Source organism: Rattus norvegicus, chromosome 2 (genome assembly GCF_036323735.1).
Source record: "Rattus norvegicus strain BN/NHsdMcwi chromosome 2, GRCr8, whole genome shotgun sequence".
In the NCBI taxonomy this organism is placed as follows: domain Eukaryota; kingdom Metazoa; phylum Chordata; class Mammalia; order Rodentia; family Muridae; genus Rattus; species Rattus norvegicus.
In genome coordinates this window covers 137,468,622-137,490,249 of record NC_086020.1, presented here as the reverse complement: position 1 = coordinate 137,490,249, position 21,628 = coordinate 137,468,622, and the positions used below count along the sequence as shown (strand labels likewise).

Here is a 21,628-nt window from a genome sequence, read left to right as displayed (position 1 = left end):
AAAATATGTGAAAATGTTAATGATGGATTTTTGTTTTGCTTTTTTTTTTTGTTGAGGGGTTAGGGTTTCTCTGTGTAGCCATGGCTGTCCTAGGACTAGCTCTGTAGACCAGGCTGGCCTCAAACTCACAGAGATTAGCCTGCCTCTGCCTCTGCCTGGGTGCTGGGATTAAAGGTGTGGGTCACCATGGCCTGGCATATGATAGGATTTTTAAAAAAGTAACACAAAATTCAAAACATAGACAAAAATATCAACAAATGCCTGCTGAGTTGTTACGGGCATTGTAAACCTTGGCAGGATTGTAATCTAACCACCCCAGTCTGGTGCACTCTTCTGATTACTCTTGCACGGTGGTCTCCATAGTAACCATGGGGCGGAGCTGCTGCTGCACTAGTGAGATCCTCCATGTTCGTTTTAGTTGCCAAAAAGAAGTGAGCTTTTTTTTTTTTTTTTTTTTTTTTTTTTCCGGAGCTGGGGACCGAACCCAGGGCCGTGCGCTTCCTAGGTAAGCGCTCTACCACTGAGCTAAATCCCCAGCCCCCAAGAAGTGAGCTTTTAGTTCTTACTAAATTACTTGTAATTACTTACAAAGATGGGGGAAAAAACTGTGATTTAGCACAATACCCGTGCATATATCAGCTTGAAGTAACTGATAAGATGTATGTTAAGCAATGTGCGTGCATTTAGGAACAGTCCTTGTAAAAACTCCAGGAAACTGGATGAGACACCTAATGTCATTCACTCAGGTAGTAAAAGGTGGTACATTTAGCGGCCCACTTGTCTTTTTTTTTTTTTTCTTTTCTTTTTTTTCGGAGCTGGGGACCGAACCCAGGGCCTTGCGCCCACTTGTCATTTTTTAAAGGGCTATAATATATACATTTATCCATATACATGATATATATATATATGTGTATGTGTATGTATGTAGTATATATCTCATATATATCATATATGTGATAAAAATGATAGCCTTGAAGCAGGGCAGTACCAAAATGAACAGGGACTGGTGACATCTTGTTTAAAATAGTAACTCCGTACTATAGAGGTGTGAACTAGCATGCCTGCATGCGTATTTGTTCTTTCTCCCAACTAGGATGGTGCTCTATGAAAATGAAGGGCAGTTATCCTAGTACTCAGGCCTAACTGCGTGTTAGCTCTCTATGCTGGCACATGCAGATGTTCCTGGCACCTACCTTACATATGTCTGTGTTTGCTCATAACAGACGCTGGGCTATACATCATACAGATGCCCTGTATGGCCCTATTTGGGGCTAAGGTTAGGACTTAAGTGTATTCTTGGTTAATGGTTAAAAGCTTCAATTCATTTTGGCACCTGAAGAATTAGTTTCATTACTGATTTGGGGTAGCTTTTTCTTCCATTATTTTTTTTTTTTTTTGGTTCTTTTTTTTTTTTCGGAGCTGGGGACCGAACCCAGGGCCTTGCGCTTCCTAGGTAAGCGCTCTACCACTGAGCTAAATCCCCAGCCCCTTTTTCTTCCATTATTAAAGTGGCATTTCTCTGACTTTCAGTTTTTCAAACTTAATGGATTTGTTCTTAGTTGAAATGGCTGATGGCGTACAGTGCTCACCAGAGAGAATAACAGTACTGGGGGCAGATGTAGCCCAATGGTAGTCAGTGTGCTTGCCTGCACATGCAAGACTTGTTCGGGCTGCTCCCCATGGTGCTGTGAATGTGAATGACTCCAGTAGGCTCATATACTCCAATACTTGGTATCCATTTGGTGGAACTGCTTGGGAAGGATTAGAAGGTGTGGCTTTGTTAGAGAAGGTGTGCCACCGAGGTGCTTCGAGGTTTCAAATGACTCCTGCCACTGAGCCTCTCTCTGCTATGTGGTTCTGTCTCTAGATGTAAGTGCTTAGCTGTTCCAGGGCCATGCCTATCACCGTGCTCCCACTGTGATGGTTATGGACTCTAACTCTCTGAAACTATACAATGTAGGCACACTTCCTTTAAAGGCTGTTGGCCTTTTCAGGCAGGTACCAGCACCCACAGAAGATGATTTCCATTAAACTTTTTTTTTAATTTTTTTAAGATTTTATTCATTTATTATATATAAGTACACTGTAGCTGACTTCAGACACACCAGAAGAGGGCATCGGGTCTCTTTACAGATGGTTGTGAGCCACCATGTGGTTGCTGGGAATTGAACTCAGGACCTCTGGAAGAGTAGTCGGGTGCTCTTAACCGCTGAGCCATCTCTCCAGCCCTTAAACTTTTTTTTGAATAAAGGCGAGTTGCTGTGATGCAACCGTTTTCAGTCATTGCATCCATGTTTCTGATGGCTGCCTGCTTAGCCCTCTTATGTGTATTAAAATGTTCAGAAGAATGAATATGAATATTCCACTGCACTCACGAGTCCTTTGGAACCTTCCTTAAGCAAGCAGTTGTCAGTTCCATGGGCTCTCACTGTCTGCATGCACACATTCACCTGTTTAAGAAAACCAAGCTTGGGGCTGGAGAGATGGCTCAGAGGTTAAGAGCACCGACTGCTTTTCCAGAGGTCCTGAGTTCAATTCCCAGCAACCACATGGTGGCTCACAACTACCTGTAATGGGATCCGATGCCCTCTTCTGGTGTGTCTGAAGACAACAACAGTGTATTCACATATATAAAATAAATAAATCTTTAAAAAGAAAGAAAGGAAGAAAGAAAGAAAGAAAGAAAGAAGGGAAGAAAGAAAGAAAGAAAGAAAGTAAGTCTATTGCAGAGTCCATGTCAGCGTTTGCTGCACCATCAGTGTCTGCTGTGCCTCCTCTCTCTCTCACCCTGTCTTGGCATTTGGGGCATGCTTATTAGTTAGTCTTTAGAATTACGTAAACTGTTTTGTATGTGTGTGTGTATGTATGTATGTATGTATGTATGTATGTATGTATGCATGTATGCATGCATGCATGCATGCATGTAATTTTGAGTCAGGACGTTGACTACCTTTCCCAGTCTGGAACTCACTGTGTAATTCCTGGGCCTCAGACTCCTGGGTAGGGTCTGTCTTACTGCCGTCATTATAGAGTAGCGCTCACCATGACTTCTGCGTTGGGATATCTATAACAAATGCAGCATGGTGTGAACTACGCCTTTATTACTGCTCAGAAAGTCATGGAGAAGCTGGATGTGGCACACCTTTAGCCCCAGCATTCAGGGTGGGGGTTTGAGGGGCAGAGGCAGGAGGATCTCTGAGTTCGAGGTCAGTTTGGACTACAGAGCAAGCTTGAAAACCTTGTTTGAAAAATAAAAGTTACAGCAATGATATTGAATAATATTGAACATGTTGAACTTCATTTAGAAACCAGTGAAGCATTGCTAATTCTCATCCATGTATTTACTTATTGTTTACATTTATTTGTGGGTGTGTTCATGTCCCCCATGGTGCATGTGTGGAGGTTATGGGAGGTCAAACTTGAGTTCATAGGTTTTGTCTTAAGTGTCTCTATCTACCAAGCCGTCTTGCTGGCTGGGTTTGTTATTTAACTGCCCCTAAACATTCCATCGGGCTCTCTTCCTGTATATCAGAGGTTCTTAAACCATGGGTTTTGACCCTTTTACTGGGGTTGCCTACGAGCATAGTAAAACAGGTGTTTACATTACGATTCATAACAGCAAAATTACAGTTATGAAGTAGCAACAAATATAACTTTGTGGCTAGGAGTTACACTGTATTAAAGGGTCGAAGCATTGGGAGGAGGCTCTGTATTCTACTGTATATCCTTTTTTCTCTACTAACAACAGAGTTCTGACAGTCATTTAGAATATGTCCTGTAGGTGCTGGAGAGACGCTCAGCAGTATTGGCTCTACCCTCCCAAAGGATCAATCAGTGTTGGGTTTCAGCACCCACATGGTGGCAAACAGCCATCCATAACTTCAGTTTCGGGAGATCCCATGTGGTCTCTGGCCCCTGTGGGTACTGCACACACTGAATGTGGTGCACAGATGTACATGCAGGCAGAACACCCACACACATGAAACAATCATTAAAAACATGCCATAGGCAAACATTAAAATGTGATATATACTAAGTTTAATTGTGCCATATATTAATTAAGCATTAAATGCAACTTTATGATGCCTGATCCAGTTTTTTTGTCACACACACACACACACACACACACACACACACACACACACACACACAAACACTCTCAGTGTGGTTTGTCAAAGATAGAGGACAACTTGCAGTCGTCCATTCTTTCCTTCCACCTTGTGGGCTCCAGGGTGGAACTCAGGCTTGGTGGTCCACACATTTACCCCTGCCTAAACCATCCTCCCGTCATCTTCTTTCATTTAAAGACTATTGCTGTTGTGTGTCTGTGACATGTATGTAAGCACACACGTGCCATGAAGCAAGTGTGGAGGTCTGAGGACAGCTTTCAAGAGTCGGTTCTCTCCTGCTGTGGGCTCTGGGAGTCAGACCCAGAGTCTCACTTGCATGGCAAGTGCTTTTAACTATTTGACTATCTTTCCAGCCCCCCTCCCCCTCCCTCCCTCCCTCCCCCCTCCCTTCCCACCCTCCCTCCCTCCCTCCCTGTGCAGCACTAGGCAGTGCACCGAGGGTCTCACACATCTAAGCAAGTGTTCTACACTAAAGCTCCCAGCTCTGCTTTAAGTGGTGAAAAACCACCCTGTCAAATGTATTGTGCTAGTTTTCCCGCCACTTAGCTTCATTGAACCTTATACTGATTTGAGGTTCCCCCATCTGTATGACAGAACATCTCTTTTTGGAAAACATTGCTTTCCACGTCCGAGCATACACTGGAGTTATCTGAAGGGTTTGTAAAAATACAGACTGCTGGCTAGAATTTTTTGTTCTTCAAAGTGAGGCCTTGTTCTGTTTGGTGCTTAGGCTGGCTTCTAACTTGTGAGGTCAAATGATTCTCCTGCCTCAGCCTTCCTAGTACCCTGGGCCACAGCTGGCCACCACCACACCTGGAGTGCATGTTTCTGGTTTTGTGGGTGTGTGGTTTGACTTTGACAGCTTTCAGTCTAATAAGTCTTTAGGTGAGGTTAATGCTGTTAGTCACAGGACATTGTGGATAATCTCCCTTGACTACTGGGGACAGTCAGGAGGAGAGCGCTGCTGTCGCTCTCAAAGTCCAGTGATCACTGCAGTCTACTCTGATACAAGTACTACAGTAGTAGTGGTGTGTGTCCTTGAAAGAATACGGTGCATTAGTAACCCTAATTCTTAATGAGGACTGTTGCAGTGGCTCAGTGACTAAGGGCACTTGACCTCACACTTGGAGATGTGGGTTTGGCCCCTAGAACTCACATGGTAGAAGGAAAGAACTGTCCCTGGACATTGTCTTCTAGCCTCCACACTTGGACCGTGGCAGAGGCACCTTTCCAACATGCAATGAATACATGCAAAGTAAGTAATAAAGTTTATTACCTGTTATATGTCCCATACAACTTAAGGCATGGGCCACAGTGACAGACAAGAGAAGCAGTTCCTGCATCTGGGGACTTAATGCAGGGAACATGTAAGTTGATCATACCTTAAAGCTTTGTGTCTTAAATCAGATTACATAATAACCGACAGTCTTCTTTAGATGACATTTGGAAACAGACTGAAGTAAGCTGGTGGGTCATTGTCCTCAAGCAATGGAGGCCGGAAGCCTTGTCCCATCCATCCATCCCCTTACAATGGAGATGCTTAACCTTAGTGTAAGCCACATTAAATTCCATCATCAAAGCCATACATGCTGATGCTACCTTTAATTGAAGCATTTGGGAGACAATGGCAGGTGAAGCTTCATGAGTTTGAGGCTAGCCTGGTCTACAGATTGAGTTCTAGGACAGCCAGGGCTATATAAAGAGACAGGGGAACAAAGGTATTAAAAAAAGAAAAATAAATGAGTAAATGTCACTGTTGAGGACATGGTTGACAGGTAACTGCTTTAGGGGCAGAGAAGCTAGTAAAGTCAAATCAGATAAGCTAACGTCCTAAATGATGCCATCAGTGTGTGTGTGTGTGTGTGTGTGTGTGTGTGTGTGTGTGTGTGTGTAAAACCTGGTGTCCCTACCTTTCTCCCTCCTTTCTCTTTTTCCCTTTTCTCCCTTTAAAATCTTTCAGGTGAGTTCTAATTGCACACAGGATGAAATTCAGTAGATTTTTATTATTTTTCTTTGCAGTGCTCACTGGGAATTAAACTCAGGCCCCATCAAATGCAATGCAATCATCCTATAGCTAAGCCAACCTGTAGTGTTGTGGCTGTGGCGATGGTGGCGGCGGTGGTGGTGTCGGTGGTGGTGTTTTGGCAAGTTCCTTCCTGCCTTGGCTTCTCCCTTCCAAGGCTGGGACCGTGTGTCACTATTGCCTGGAATTACTTTGGGACTGAGACTCTGAAATTTGCCTCCTTTCATATGCTTAGAAGTAGTAAGAGCAAACAAAACTAAAAACAACAAAAATAAAAACAAAAAGCCCAACAAAACACAAAGTTTCATTACTATATTGCTAGTTATTATATTGCTATTTTATTGTTCTGAGGGTTTTATATATTAACATAACTCACGACAATGCCGTGCTAAGTAACTTCTGAGTGTAGAAGCAGGTATTTAAGCGGAGAGTGTGCAGGCTCCAGAGCCCACCTTCAAGGAACATACTGTGACGAACTGTCCTATCCTACCCCTTCTCCACACTCGTACACACGCACTGGCTTTAACCGCTTCTGTTAGTCTAATTCTGTTGGGCGTTGGGCTGCAGAGATTGTCCAGTGGTTCCGATCCTTGACTGTTCTCTCAGCAGACCCAGGTTTGATTCAGCACTTGTTGCGCTTGCTAGGCAAGCGCTCTACCGCCGAGCTAAATCCCCAACCCTGTGGCTCAAACATCTTAACTCCAGTTCCAGGGCATCTGGTGCTGCCTTTGACCTCCACACACACAACTTGAAAGGTGGTGCACAGACGCATGCAGGTTACACACATTTCACACACTTGAAATAATTTATGTATACACACACAAATTTAAAAATGGAAAGCGTTCAGAAAGTTCCTAGGCCTGGATATGTGCTAGTTTTTTTGAGTATTTATTTTATGTCTGCGAGTGTCAGTCACACGTGTGAAGCTTCCTTTGTGAGGGCTTTGGATCTCCTGGAGCTGGAGGTGTAGACAGATGGTTGTGAGCCACCTGATGTGTGTACTGGGAACTAGAGTGGGGTCCTTAATGCTTGAACCATTTCTTCAGCCCCACTATAAGCTGTTTGCTTCCTGGAACAAATTGCCTTCCATTGTTCAGTTTGTCTTTTGACGTTTTTATCATAGGCTGGCACCTGCAGCTTTGAGATAAACGAGGCTACTACGTGAGGTAGTAAATACTTTCCAAAAATCCCAACCATTTCTCGTGGTTTGAATGTGAGGTTAGTGTAAATGCAGTGGTTTTGTGCAGGGGTGAAGGAAAAGTGTGGGGACTGTGAATGAGACTTGGGAGTGGGATATTGGCGTGCGGTTGGTTCAGTCTGGCTGTGGTTTGGCGCCATCTGGTGGTGCTCATGTGTTCTTATAGGTCGTCTTTGTTAACTGGAGTAGCAGATGGGAAACAAATTGCAACCTTTTGTTTCTCTTGTTCTTTTTGAGCTAGGGTATTGTGTAGTTCAGGCTAGCCCCAGACATTTAGTGTAGTAGAGGATTATTTAAACTTCTCACCCTGGCTCCCTCTCACTTCTCAAGTGTAGATTACAGGCATGAGCCACTCTGCTCAGCCCTTGAATGCATTGACTCTAAGACACACCCCCCCCCAAACCCCCAGTAACAACATCCGTACGGCACCTGTAATCCCAGTACTTGGGAGGCCGAAGCAGAAGGATTGTAAGTTCAAGACCAGTCCAGCTACACAATGAGGTCTTGTTTTAAAAAAGAAACCTCACTGCCCTCAAGTTCCTTGTCAAACAGCAGTGTTTCCAGTGTTTTCACCACTCTGTACTCACGTCATGTCATGCTACACCTAGTGAATAGTTGTTGTGAGGAAGAGGACTGTCGTGGTAGTACTAATGCTATCCCCTCAAGTAGTTTCAGTTCGTAGGTGGTTGAACTCAAGGATGCGAGCTCACTGGATTTCGAGGGGACAGCTGACTTCACGTGAATTCATGTAGTCATGAACTTTTACCCAGCCGGATTTATTTGCATTTATTGGATTGAATTTTCATGATGTGCTCCATAAAATTACAATAGGCTGTTTTTAATTCATTGGGAAGAAGACGTATCGATCCAGGACAGAGCACTGAGAAGTCTGTGGTTTATTGAGGAACTGTGCAGTTGATGTCCTTGCTCTTTAGCCGCTGCATAGCTGTGGTCAGAGAGGAAGCTAGAAGGGATTAAGTCCAACAATGTGAGTAAGACAAGTGGGAGCTTCCACACCAATGGGGCCACACGTCCTGTGGTCCTCATCACCCGGAGGTTGAGGCAAGATGGTCATGCGTTTGAGCCAGTGTGGGCTATGGCCCAGGATCAAAACCAAACCAAAATTAGACCCAAGAAATATAGTTTGTAAAATACTAAACTGGGCGTTAGATTAGGGAATACATTTTTATCCAACAAATGAGGAAAATGATAGGTGTCAGAATCATAAGCCAGGATAACAGAAGTCCAAAACCGTCACATTCTACCAGGGCCCTTCACTGGGACCTTAAACACATCTGTTCTTCACAATAGACTCAGCAATGTAGACCAAAAAGTAGAAACAGGTGACACACAACACAACCATTCAAACAAGAACGAGGGACATGGCGGTAATCAAAAGAGGTTAGGGTGGGCATCTTGAATTAAGATTAAGGCTCTCGGGCGAGGAGGAGTTCTGAAACGTAACCATTACCTGATGTGCATTTAAGAACAGCTGTGACGCAGAAGCGGGAAACCAAGGTGGAAAACAGTTGTCATGATTAAGTAGTAGTACTGGGGGCTGGGGGGAGAGGTGGTCCAATGGTTAGGGCGTTTACTGCTTTCCCAGAGGACCCGAGTTCAGTTTGCAGCATGGCTCCACGTCAGTTGGCTCATAGTTGCCTGTAACCCCTGTTCTTGAGGATCTTTAGTCTTGACAGAAATGTACAAGTATACGGCACATACTCACACAGACACGTGGATTAAAAAGAAGAATCTGGCTGGGTGGTGACAGAACACACCTTTATCCCAGCACTCGGAGAGGCAGAGGCAGGTGACACATAACACTCAGATGGATCTCTGAGTTGGAGGACAGCCATGGCTACACAGAGAAACAAATTCTTTCTTGAAAAACAAACAAATGGGGGGGGGGGACCAAAACAAACTGACAAACTAAAAAAACACAAAACAACAATGATACAACAACAGAAGGAAGGAAGGAAGGGAGGAAAGAAGGAAGGAAGGAAGGAAGGAAGGAAAGAAGGAGAGAAAAATCTTTAAAAATAAAGACAGTGGGGGTAAAGGTACTTGCCCAATCCTGGCAGCCTGGGTTGGTGCCCAGGACCATGTGGTAGGAGGAGAGAACCCCTGTACACTGACACCCTTAAGTTGACTCCTGCCCTCCACACGTGCGCCGTGGCCTGAGCATGGTCACACATGTGTGATTGTGTACAACACACACGATAAGTGAGCATAATAATTAAAGAAAGACAGACTAGAACCTGTTTCTATACATATTCTGCGGTGCTGGGGAGATGGATCATCCAGATGGAGACTCACAGCCATGCATAACTCCAGTTCCAGGGCATTTGATGGCCGCTCTGACCTCAGCAGGACCCAGGCATGTACATGGCACACATGTATACACGCAGTCAAAACATACATGCTCATAAAATAAAACAAGTCTAAGAAAAATTAGTTCTTGGAGATGAAGATTAGTACAAGCTATGTTTCGTACCCCAATGTTAATAAAGTACTGACAGAATGACACCAAGTACAGTAGCCAATAGGGACGGACTATAGGTTTTCATCTTTCACTTGCTCTATTTGAGATGGGGTCTGAAGTAGCTTAGGCTGGCCTCAAGCTTTTTATGCAATGGAGCCTGACTTTGAAGTCCTTCCCTGCCTCCGACCTTGTAGGTGCTGGAATCACAGCAAGCGGGAAGGTAAAATACACGTAATTGCGAAACCTTCAAACCAGATAAAGAGAAATGACATCACTATTGATGAAAGACAAACCCGAGAAAATGGATGAATGCTCTAAAAGTTTAAGGAAAATAAGAGCAATAATGCATTCCAGAGTTAAAGAAAATCTGCAACACACCCTTTGGCGTACAGCTGGGGTCTAGCTCTGGCGCTACTTCATGTTCTTTTGTTTCTCCTTAAATAAACTTATCTTCTTTCCAATGACAAAAAACATAAGTCAAAGCTTGGATGGTGGCACACGCATTAGTCTCAGCACTAAGCAGGCAGGTCTCTACGTTCCAGGACAGCCTGGCCTACAGTGAGTTCCAGGACAGCTGGGACTACACAGGGAAGCCCTGGCTCACCACCACCCCCCCCCCCAAAAAAGGAAAGAAACCCCCCCAAACAAAACATAAGTCCAAAGAAGACTTTAAACGAGCTATTGCTAAAGAGTCTGAAAATTTATAAAACAGATAATGCTGAAAATGTATGAGATGGTGGGGGCAGGGGAGACGGTCAGTCAGAAGGAAAGCTGGATGGAGAAAGCTGTATGCGAGCTACTGTCCTGCAACCTCACTAAGAATAGCATTAAAGAAAACACTGAAGATGCCCAGCATGGCTGACGGTGCTGCTCCCAGAGCCTTGGTTCACTAAACGAAAGTCCCTTTTCAGGAGTGGGTGCCTCTGTGTGAGTTGTTGGTTGGCAGTCCCCAGAGTCCCCTGGGACAGAATTGGCTCTCGCCACTCCTGTTGACTGCCTGCCTGAACTAGGTATTGAGACCCTGCGGCTGAAGACCTATACTTTGGTTTCAAGGCCCAGAGAATAATTGGAACCGAGTTAGAAACATCGTCTGCTGGCTACTTTCTCAAGTGCTGGATGGCATCGTGCAGGTTGCTGGGAGAGAAAGGCCTCAGTACTTTTCTACAGCTATGAATACTGTGAACTTCCAAACAGCCTGCTAGGAGAGTGTGTTCACTGTCTCTGCTTGGATTTGAGGCCAGTAACGCAGAACCCATGCATGGAACTTTAAACCTCATCAAAAACACATGGCCGGGAGTTACAGGCACGAGTGGCGAACTTAGTGCTGCTGTTTAAATTGACATAGGGTCAGAGTGCCTTATGAGCATAGCATCTGGGCTCACGCCCACGGACGAGCTTCTCTTTGCTGTGAGCTGTGGTGAATGTAGAGCCCCACAGCTGCCCTAGGTGCTGAGAATAAAGGATGAGTGCCCAGACCTAAACAAGGCTCAGGGAGCACCTCGGAGCATGGGGGGTGGGGGGGAATGCAAGAACTGCCAAGTAAGGAGAAGGGCTGTGTGCAAAATGCCGCTGTGGGCCGGTTACCTGCACTGGGAACTGTGCATGACTAGCTCTGTGAACAGGCAGTTGTGGATGGGGGATGATTCAAGGGTCCCTACCCCTCCCTGCTGGACTGCTAGATGACGACACGTTCTAGGAGGGGAGTCATTGCTTTTAGTTGTGAACCTGTTGTGAGGTCACCATGCTCCAGTGGAGAGTTCCAAACCCATGATCACACAGATGGCCTGGACAGTTAAATTCAGTGGTTCACAAGGCATTTCCAAGGAGGAAGGGGGATAACAGGACTAGAAAGAAAAGTATAATTAGAATGCAGTTTATGCATGTATGAAATATTGACAAGTAAGAGAATTCCTGTTGGAATATTTTAAAGTGATATCAGAACTGTGAGATACTCAGTGGGTAAAGTGCATGCTGTCAAGCCTGACATCCTATGTTCACTCCCTGTAGGTTGAGGAGGGGTGTTGAGCCTAACAGTTGTTCTCCGACCTCTTACACATGTGCGATGGCACGTGCCTGCCTCTCCCCACAATAAACATTTAAAATATAATAAAAAGAAACATAAAAATTTGGTGGCATTCTTCTATGATCATAGCTTCATCAATTCCAAATACAGATGGATAAAGTCCATCTAAAAACACAGTGAATTCACAGTAAGATTGCAAGGGAGGTTTTGATGTTCGAAAAACTGTTAGCGATGAAATCACTATGAGATTAGACTGAAGGAAAGAAACCATGTGACGGTTTCAGTAGATGTAACACGCATTTGTTAAGATGTATTGTCTACTGAGGGTAGAAACTTGAAACTTGAAACCTCATAAGGGGTATTACTAGAAATGTACAGTAAGCTGAGTATGGCGGCCCATACATTCGCAGTATAGTCAATATCATTTACATTACTTACAGTAAATATCACTTAATGGGAAAGAAGATTGTCAGGTAATCACAGGATTTGGGGATTTGGGGAGGAGCATCTCAAATTCAAGGCAGCCTGGAATATACAGCAAGACTGTCTCAAAACAAAACAAAACCAAAAACCAAAAATAAACCCCACAAACTTACAGTAAATATCACTTGTCAGGTAATATCTTTACACGTTAGCGTTACTGGCGGTCCTAGCCAACGCAATAACACAAAGGGAGTTTCTTGCTGTGATACAACACCTTGACCGTGGCCAAAAGCAATTTGTGTAGGAAAGGGCTTATTTCATCTACGGTACCAGGTAGTATCCATCCCATCGCTGAGGGAAGTCAGGAGGAAGACTCAAGCAGGGCAGGAACTGAAGCAGGCGTTGCGTGCTTGCTGGCTTACTTCCTTGTTTTGTTACAGTTCCAGGACCATCTGCCCATCATGGCACCACCTGTAACAAGAGCCTGGGCCCTCCACACCAATCACCAATTAAGAACCTGTCTTACAGGCCTTCCACAGGTCAACCTGGTGGGGGCATTTTCTCAGTTGATCTCTCTTCCTGACCTATGTTAACTTGACATTAAAAGTAGCCAGCACAAGAGGGAAAGTCTTTAAAGATGAGAGTAGACAGGTTTGAGAGTACGGCTGAGCTGTAAACGACTGCCCTGGTATGCACAAAGCTCTGAGTTCAATTACTAGGACCACGTAGACACATTAAAACAAATGCCATTCTTTGAAAATGGGTTAGCATTTGAAATCTAAAAGACTACTCATATATCCTTTAAAAAAATTTTTTTAAAAAAAATCGTTTCCCATATATTACATCTCAACAGCAGTTTTCTCTCCCTCCAGAACTCCCTCCCACTACTCCTCTCCTCTAGATCTACGCCTCCATTTCCCTTCAGAAAGAGAGCAGGCCTCCCAGGGATATCAACTGAATATGGCATAACGAATTATAGTAAGGCTAGGCACCCCCCCCCCCGTAGGCAAGAATCAGACACCCCCACGTGCAGTATTAGGAGTCCCGTAAGAACACCACGCTACACAACCATAACATACTCAGAGGGCCTGGCTCAGACCAATGCAGGGCCCATGATTGCTGCCTCAGTCTGAGCCCTTCTGAGCCCTTCATAGTTGATTCTGCTGGCTGTGATCCTGTGTCCTCCATCCCTTGGGCTCCTCCTCTTCCCTCTTCTGTGGGGTTCTCGTGGCTCTGCCTGTGTTTGGCAGTGGGTCTCCTTCTTTTTTTTTTTTTTTTGGTTCTTTTTTTTCCCGGAGCTGGGGACTGAACCCAGGGCCTTGCCCTTCCTAGGCAAGCACTCTACCACTGAGCTAAATCCCCAACCCCTGGTGGGTCTCCTTCTGTGTCCATCCACTGCTGGGTGACACTTGTGACAACTGGGCTAGGCGCTGATCGACTCACACCTACCATTAAGGTTGCTCTGGAGGTTCATCATACAAAAAGGAAAAAGTGTAAGGGTTGCTGACTACCACAGCAATAATCGTTAAGAATGAAAGATGGCCTCCCAGTAAAACCCAAGCTGAATAGAAGAATCTTCATTAAGTACGGGGGAATAAATCTGACAGCACAACACGCCGCCAGTTTACCACAGTAATGGCTCACTCATTGTAAATCTAAGTAGATCCGTTATTCATTCTTTTAATAAGAAAACTGAGCGTGATTAAGTCTAGTTTTCCTTCTCCGGCTAAGGCAAAACCCAGTTTCCTTTTTGTCACAAACCATGAAGATTTGCTTTTGGCAGAATTTGACAAGCTCTTTTTAAAAGGAAGATCTTTTAAGTCTAGGTCAGCAGTCCTCAACCTGTGGGTAGTGACGCCTTTGGTGAACCTCTATCTCCATAAATATTTACGTTATGATTCATAACAGCAAAATTACAGCTACGAAGTAGCAACAAAAATAACTTTATGGTTGAGGGTCACCGCAACGTGAGGAAGTATTAAAGTGAGGAACTGTTTTCAAGTGTCTCAGCATTAGGAAGGTTAAGAACCACTGCCCTAGACAGTTCTTCGAAAGGAGAAAGGCCTGTGTACTTGTCTGCCCACAAAGAATGACTTCTGGCCAGGAGGAAGGGTGTGTGCTTGGTATACACAGGCGCTGTGTTTAAACTCCGGGAGGAAAGGAAAGGAAGGAGAAAAGAACGTGAAGCTGAGGAACATATGAAATAGCAGCGTGGGGGTGGGGTGGGGGGTGCCGATCGTTTCAGCACTTGGGAGGCCAGGGCGAGTTGGAGCTAGAGTGCGTGCCTGTGTAAGAGAAGAGAGGGCCAGGGGAGGTGGCGCTTTGTAAATCAGGTGGCATGGATCTTGCAAAATTATTTTTCCTTCTTGACTACAGTGATGAAGTGTATTCACAAGATCTGTAGAAGAGAGTAGAGCCTGGAAGCAGACCCCATACATACAGAGTGAGTCAAGTGTTTTAGACCGAAAGAGGGACTGAGGTGGTCGTGTACACCCGTAATCCCAGCACTCGGAGGCAGAGGCAGGTGGACAGGGCTACTCAGAGAAACCCTGTCTTGAAAAACCAAACCAAAACCAAAACATTAAAATGAGAGGAAGGGAGGAGAAAATGTGAAAAAAAAATTTAAAGTGTACTGCAGGGAAATAATTTTGCAAGATACATTGAAGGTCTAGAAACAGAATGTGTATGTCCATAACTAGAATTTAATAGCCATACACGTAGAAAACAAGGAGTAAATATGGACTATTTATTAAAGCGCATATATGTGATTTCTATATGTGCATATACATGAACACACATATATACATTAGGATGGAGATTGTACAATTGCATTTGTTTTATACTTAAGAGATTTATTCCTTATCTTTTGTGTATGTTAATTCTTTGTGTCTAGGTATCATGTAAACATCCAATTTAATTTGATTATACCCAATCATATATCTTATACCCTGATTAAATGCTATTAGATGTTGCCTGTATTTTTAGTAAGCACTGTTGTTTAGGCATGCACGTTGCTTAGCACACCGCTAACCAGTTACCTCAGCTGTGGCACATGGCCAGTGTGCTCAGTTGTGTTTCCCTCCATGGACATGGTCACGTGGGGCACGTGGGGGCCTCACTGTAATTAGAGGGGGTGTTAGTCAGCCTTGTTCTTCTCTTTGTCTCAGGAAGGTCTTTAAATGTATATGTGTATTCAAGCATGATTTATTTTTACATTGTCCTTAGGTAGTTTTAGAATAAGATTACACTGGCCTCAGAATGCAGGTGGCTCTCACTTATTTTTCCCTGTTTCAGCAAAGAATTGTAATTAATTAAAATTGATAAGAATTTGCTAGTATCTAAAAAGGTGTTCAAGTCTGGAGTTCTTTTGAGTAGGGAAGGTTTTTGACAATATTTTAAGGTTTTTTTTTTTATTGTTTCTTTTCTTGAAGTTTACCATTTCAGCTAAAGCATGTGTATATTTTCTCTTGGTTTACAGACTATTTCTGTATCATGTTTATTAGCATAAAGTTTCCTAAAGCAGGTTATTGGATAGTGGGTATCAATTCAGTATTCGGTATTCAGATATGATTACATTGTGACACATAGATATGTATAGTTGGTACATATTGTCTTTCATTTTCTCTGGTGATGACTCTCGCTGAGTCAAAGCCCCTTTGGCTTTAGGAACCTTCCGTTTGCAGTTGCTTTTTCCCATTTTACCTGCTCTTATGGCTTCCCTCTCTTTTTGTTTACTTGGTTTCCCATCTTTCTGACTTGAATGCTTAGTTTGTTTATTTTTTATTTTTTTTGTGTTTTGGCTTTTTGTTTGTTTGTTCTGTTCTGTTGTGTTTTGTTTGACATAGCATCTCTGTATGGAGTGCTGGCTGTCCTGGAGCTCACTTTGTAGACCAGGCTGGCCTTAAAGTCACAAAGATCTGCCTGCCTCGGTCCTTCAGTGCTCGGACTAACTGTGCACACTACAACACACTGCAGCTTATTAATTAATTACTTTTTGAAACTGCTCCTGACTGCTTGTTTTATCTGTGTCACCCATAGTTTGATGTTTTGCATTTTATAATTAACTTCTGAATATTTCTTTAAAAACTTAAAATGTTTGTGTGTGTGCAACACACAGCCAAGTGTACAGACTCAGTTCTCGTCTTCATCAACTGAGCCACCTTTGCCAGCTCCTAAATATTTCCTAATTCTTCTGTAATTTACTTATTATCTGGAATATTATTTAATATGTTTTGTGTGGGAAAATAGGTATAACTTGACATCAAAAAATGAAATTTTATAGGGTGACCAATTTGAGTTATATGTTAAGCAACAGGCTGGCAGAAGATACCTGAAACATAATGTGTTGCAGTTTAGAATATGTTACCATTTTACAGGCCAGAAAAGACAGTCTAGCCTACCCAGCCAGCTCCAGGCCACTGACAGGACCTGTTTCAATAGAAAAAAGTGAGACTCTTGAGGAAAAAGCCCCCAAGTTTTACATCCCTCCCCCCTACCCCCATTCCTGTAATTCCAGTGGAGGCCGTAGTGTTGGAAGTTCAAGGTCATCCCGAACTACAAAGCAAGTTTGTGGCTAGCTAGAGTTACAGGAGCCCTTGTGTCTCCCCATAGCCTCCACAAAGTCTTAGCACGATATATAACTCGGTGGCAGAGAGCTCTCTTAGCAGTGTGGGGCTCTAGGTTCAATCACTACCAATGGAAAACAAATGAAAAACTAAAACCCAAAACTCCCTCTTTGAGAAAGGGAACTGGACTGGAGAGATGGCTCAGCAGGTAAGAGCATGTACTCCTCTTTGGCAGAACCCAGGTTCAATTCCCTGCAACCGTGGCAGGTGGTTCACACCTACCTGCAACTTCCAACTCTTGGAGCAGCTGCACTCACGTGCACACACTACAGAGAGTCATAACTTAAGATAATAAAAACATATCATTAAAAATGTTAAAGCAGGAACAACTTGTCTAATAAGAAAGAAATTTGATGAATGCAATTGGGTACATTTGTGCACTGAAATGCTCTGTAGAATTTACAAGCAGCCGGGGGCGGGGTGGTTCACACATCTGATACCAGCATTCAGGAAGCAATGACTAGATTGGTCTACAGAGCTAGTTCCAGGACAGCCAAGGCTACAAAAAGAAACCCTGTCTTTAAAAAAAAATGTTTTTAACAAAGCATGCATTTACTTACATTAGCAGGGATTGAGTGTAACTGGGTAATGAGAAAAAGTGCATGTAGTGTAATGACATTGATTTATCTGTGAAAGGCTGAAATAATGTCACGTGGGCTCACACAGAGCAGTGAGTATAGTCATGCAGCAGTATAAAGCCGAGTCAAAGAACTGACTTGAAGAGTATAATTTTAACCTAGCCCTTCCGTTACTACTTTTAATTGATTAACAAACTACCCCCCAATTTTGCATTTTAAAGTGCCAACTATTGCCTGGTGTGGCAGTGCATGTTTATGAGGTGCATGGTTCAGGAGGGAGAGGCAGGTGGATCCCTGAGTTCAAGTCCAGCCTGGCCTACAAAGCCAGTCTGGCATAGCCAGGACTACAAAGAGAAATCTGTCTCAAAAAACAAAAAACAAAAAAAAACAAAACAAAAAAAAAACTCAAAAAACAAAAAGGCAACTACTTACTATCCCACACAGTTTTTGAGGTTAATGGTTAGGGTGTGGCTTTGACGCAGGGTCCTGGTTCAGGGTCTTCCACGAGGCTGCAGCCTTGTCAGTTGGGTTATCATCTCAAGACTCGATTAGAGAAAGCTGTCTCCCTGACAGCTCACTGCACACCGCGCTGGTAGGAGCACCTTTATTCCTGCCCACTGTCTAGCTTTGCGAACTTGTTGGAGTTGCTTGTGACACAGTATCTGGCCTCCTCCTAGGGTCGTGTCCAGTCACTTCAGCTTTATTCTGTTTGTTAGGAGTGCAGATTTAAGTTCAGAGAGAGGAAGATTAAGCTACATATTTTTGAGAAGGAGCTATAAAAGAGAAACTGTAATGAGGAAATTTGTGTGGCATGAGTAGGATGTGACTCTTGTTCCTGGGGAGAGTTAAGAGTAAAGGTGCTAGAATCAGAGTATTTGGGTTCAAATTCTGACCCTTTTGTAATTATTTAAGCAAGGACCCTGAGATCCTTCATCACTCAGGGATTAGAATAGTACTATCTGCTGAATAGGGATGTAGACAGGATACATGAATGAAGGTAAAGTACTTAGCATGCAGGCTTTACCTCTTTTTTTTCTCTTTGCCAGAACTTATAAGTTTATATAGTATTGTCTTTCTATAGTTTTATTAGCAGAATATATACCTTTATTTAAGGTATATATTATAAAAGCCTGTGTATTCATACTTAGTTAAAATTCTGCTTATAACTAACTTTGATCATGGAGACTTGAAAAAATGCAAATGTGTTTGTATATTCATAAAGGTATACATATTAGATTCTTGATAAATGCAATATTGCCAGTTCATACCTGTATACATTCTAGTAGCGGGCCACTCTAGTTACTATTCTCAGTAAATAACTGGTGGCTTTTGAAAGCCTGTTTTTAAGGCAGGATAGACATGCCTTAACATTGGCGGCATTCTGCTTTATGTTCTGAATGTATAGAAATACTGTTTTCCAGATGAGTCTTTTTGCATTATTTTCTCTGTACATATGTGCTATGCGTATAAATTATTATGCAAGAATATATGCAGCTTCTATTTTCTAGGTGCTTAAAATGTAAGTCAGACAGTGATACAGATAGATAATCAAGATGTACATTCAGCAAAGCATATACATGCTTACACTCACACACATTGCCTCAGATATATCTGAAACACAGTTAAGCTAAAAGTTCAAGTGTCCTAGATTGAGAAATCTATTTTATTGTTTTTAAGCCACATTAATCTGTCACCTACACACCACACACATCCCTTCCTTTGGTTTCCATTTACCTACAAATAGAATACATGGAAAATGTGTTACTGGAGCAGAAATTCTGATTTGTTATCAGTTTCAATGATCTGCCTAAAGTCATTAAATTACCCTTTGGTATTCCTTATCTTTCTTGATATAGAAACTGTTAAAGATGCTGCCTGTCAATGGCAGATTCTTATTTCTAAATGATAGCAAAGAAAAATAAGAGCTATCAGTTAGCTGATTCCTTTTGTCCTATGCGTGGCAGTCTTAAGTAAACCCATCTTGATGCTGCAGTGGTGTTGGGTAAACTTATAAAACCATATCATGTTATATTACTGTCAAACTTTATATGCAGTTAATTGAGATAAAATGTGTAACCCTACCATTACAGATGATTATTTTTTATTCAGTAACTTTTATTGAACAAACAAAATGTATTGGGAGGTGCATTTTACATAAAATGTGTGGTGAACAACTTTGGGGTAACATTTTGTTTCAGTTTTTATGTTAAGATATTCTGAAACAGGCAAGGCATTTAGTTAGGTCTTATTCCCTGTATTTCCACTAATTTATTGCCACTAATTAGCCATTATTTTCCTTTCCTTGTTATAGTATGTCACTTTAAAGGAAAACGGTTTTTTAAAAGATGATTTATATCTTTAAGCTATGGGTGGATACGTTCATCTGTCCAAGTCAACCAAATAAAAGTGAGGGCACAGGAATTTCATGGCCAGCAAACCGAGCGACTCTAATCCAGTCTCCCCGAGGCTGCCCGGCGGCTCTTTTCTGTTTACTAATTACCTGTCTAGTGTACTCTGACTTCTGTAGAGAAGGCAGGACCAAGTCGTTTTTGAAGTAGTTGGAGACTCCTGACTTCCCTAGTGATGTTTCTAGAATATTTTCTAGGTACAAGTTTTTTAAAGTGCAGTTCCTTCAACGGAACTGATTGTATGTTGCATAAGCGCTGGGAAGGCCAAAACAAGTTAAAAAGCCACCTTTATGTACAGCTGCGGGACTAGGAATTAGGTCTTTTCTAGGAAGAAAAATTTGATTCATGGCTCTTTTCCAGAGGGGACATTTGCAGACTTCGCTTCCGCAGAACGTGAAGCGCGCCTCTTCCTGCCGAGGCCCGCGTCCCCGAGGGCGGCCTGCGGCTCCCCAGCCTCAGGTGTCCGTGCGGCCGCTGGCTGCCGGCGCCCGGGACTTCCTGTCTGGGCGCGGGGCGGAAGGATCGCGTTGCCAGCCGGGGCCGCCGCCGCCCCTGCCGTTAGGTGGTGGGGCTGCTCAGCCCGGCGGCGGGAGGCGGGCCGGCCGCCGCTTCCTGTCGGAGGACGCGCAAGGATCCGGGCGTCGGAGTGTGTGCGAGTGCGTGAGTGTGTGCCGCCCGCACGGCGTGTGTCTCCGGCCGCGGGTTCCGCCTTCTCCCCTGTCGCCGCTGCTCAGGGTGTAAGTCAATGTGAAGCAGCAGTTCCAGCCCCGGGATAAACATGGCGACGTCTCTGCATGAGGGACCCACGAACCAGCTGGATCTGCTCATCCGGGCCGGTAAGCACAGGGGAACTTTCTCCGGTGCATCCGTGCAGCGGGCGAGGGGGCGCCCCGCGGGCGGGGAGTGTCCCCCGGGGCGGTCAGCGCCCGGGTCCGGTGTCCGTCTCCGGCAGCCGGGCGGCTGCGGAGAGGGGGGAGTGAATGAAGTAATGGAGGCGACAAATCAGGAAGTGATCACCTTGGAGAGTAACCTGCCTCGGATCCGGGCTGTCGCTCCAGGGAGCGCGGCAGCGGCGGGGGCCGGGCACAGAGCCGGGCTAAGTTGGGGAGTCGGCGCGGGCCAGTTGCGCGCTTCACCCCAGTTGCCGGGGAACCAGGAAGTGAGCGGAGCTGTTGTCCCCGCCGCCTGCCACGCTGTCCGGCCGAGAGGCCGCCCCTGCCCACGGTCGGGGGCGCTGGCCGCCCGCCGCCCTCGCCTCACACTTCACACAGCCGCCACTTCCGCATGGACGCCGCGGCCCCGGGCGCTACCCGCCAAAACGCGCCCGGCCTCCTGCCTCGTCCCTCCCGGAGCAGCGCCGGAGTAACGGTCCTGAGGCCACTTCCCGGTGCTGAGCGGGACGCCGACCCGGCACCTCCCCGCCCCGGCTAACGGCGGCGGTGGGGAAACTGGGCTGCTGCCCTTCCTTCCCTCGTGGGGCGGGTGTTTCAGGGGGGACGGGAAGGACACCGCGTGTATTCCGTGCAGCCGACCCGGGGCTTTGGGACAGCGGAGGGGAACGTTTATTTTGGTCAACAGTAGATGAAAGCGAGGAGCGGTGCGGGCGGGAGGGCGTCCTGGCCCCCGGGAAGTCTCGGCTCGGCATTGCCCCCCTTTCCCCTCCCCCAAACCTCCCACCATAGCGGAAGCGCCTGGGAGAGGACAGAACGCGCGCGATTGACAGGCCCGCGGTTCCAAT

At 44.7% G+C, this 21,628-nt stretch overlaps 1 protein-coding gene across 11 annotated transcripts in view; it reads left to right on the top strand.

Annotated features, from left to right (window-relative positions):
• Elf2 (E74 like ETS transcription factor 2) overlaps positions 1-21,628 on the top strand; it is a 90,726-nt gene that overhangs the window by 46,263 nt on the left and 22,835 nt on the right. Inside the window, exon 1 of one of the 11 annotated variants that reach the window (XM_006232327.5) lies at positions 442-20,726. The exons of 9 other annotated variants lie outside the window; for them this stretch is intronic. In XM_006232327.5, the coding sequence (XP_006232389.1) occupies positions 20,669-20,726 (58 nt within the window). In that variant the 5' untranslated portion in view covers positions 442-20,668. Of the gene's footprint in view, positions 1-441; positions 20,727-21,628 lie in introns of those variants that run through there. One more of the 11 variants, NM_001012181.2, reaches the window with a different exon arrangement.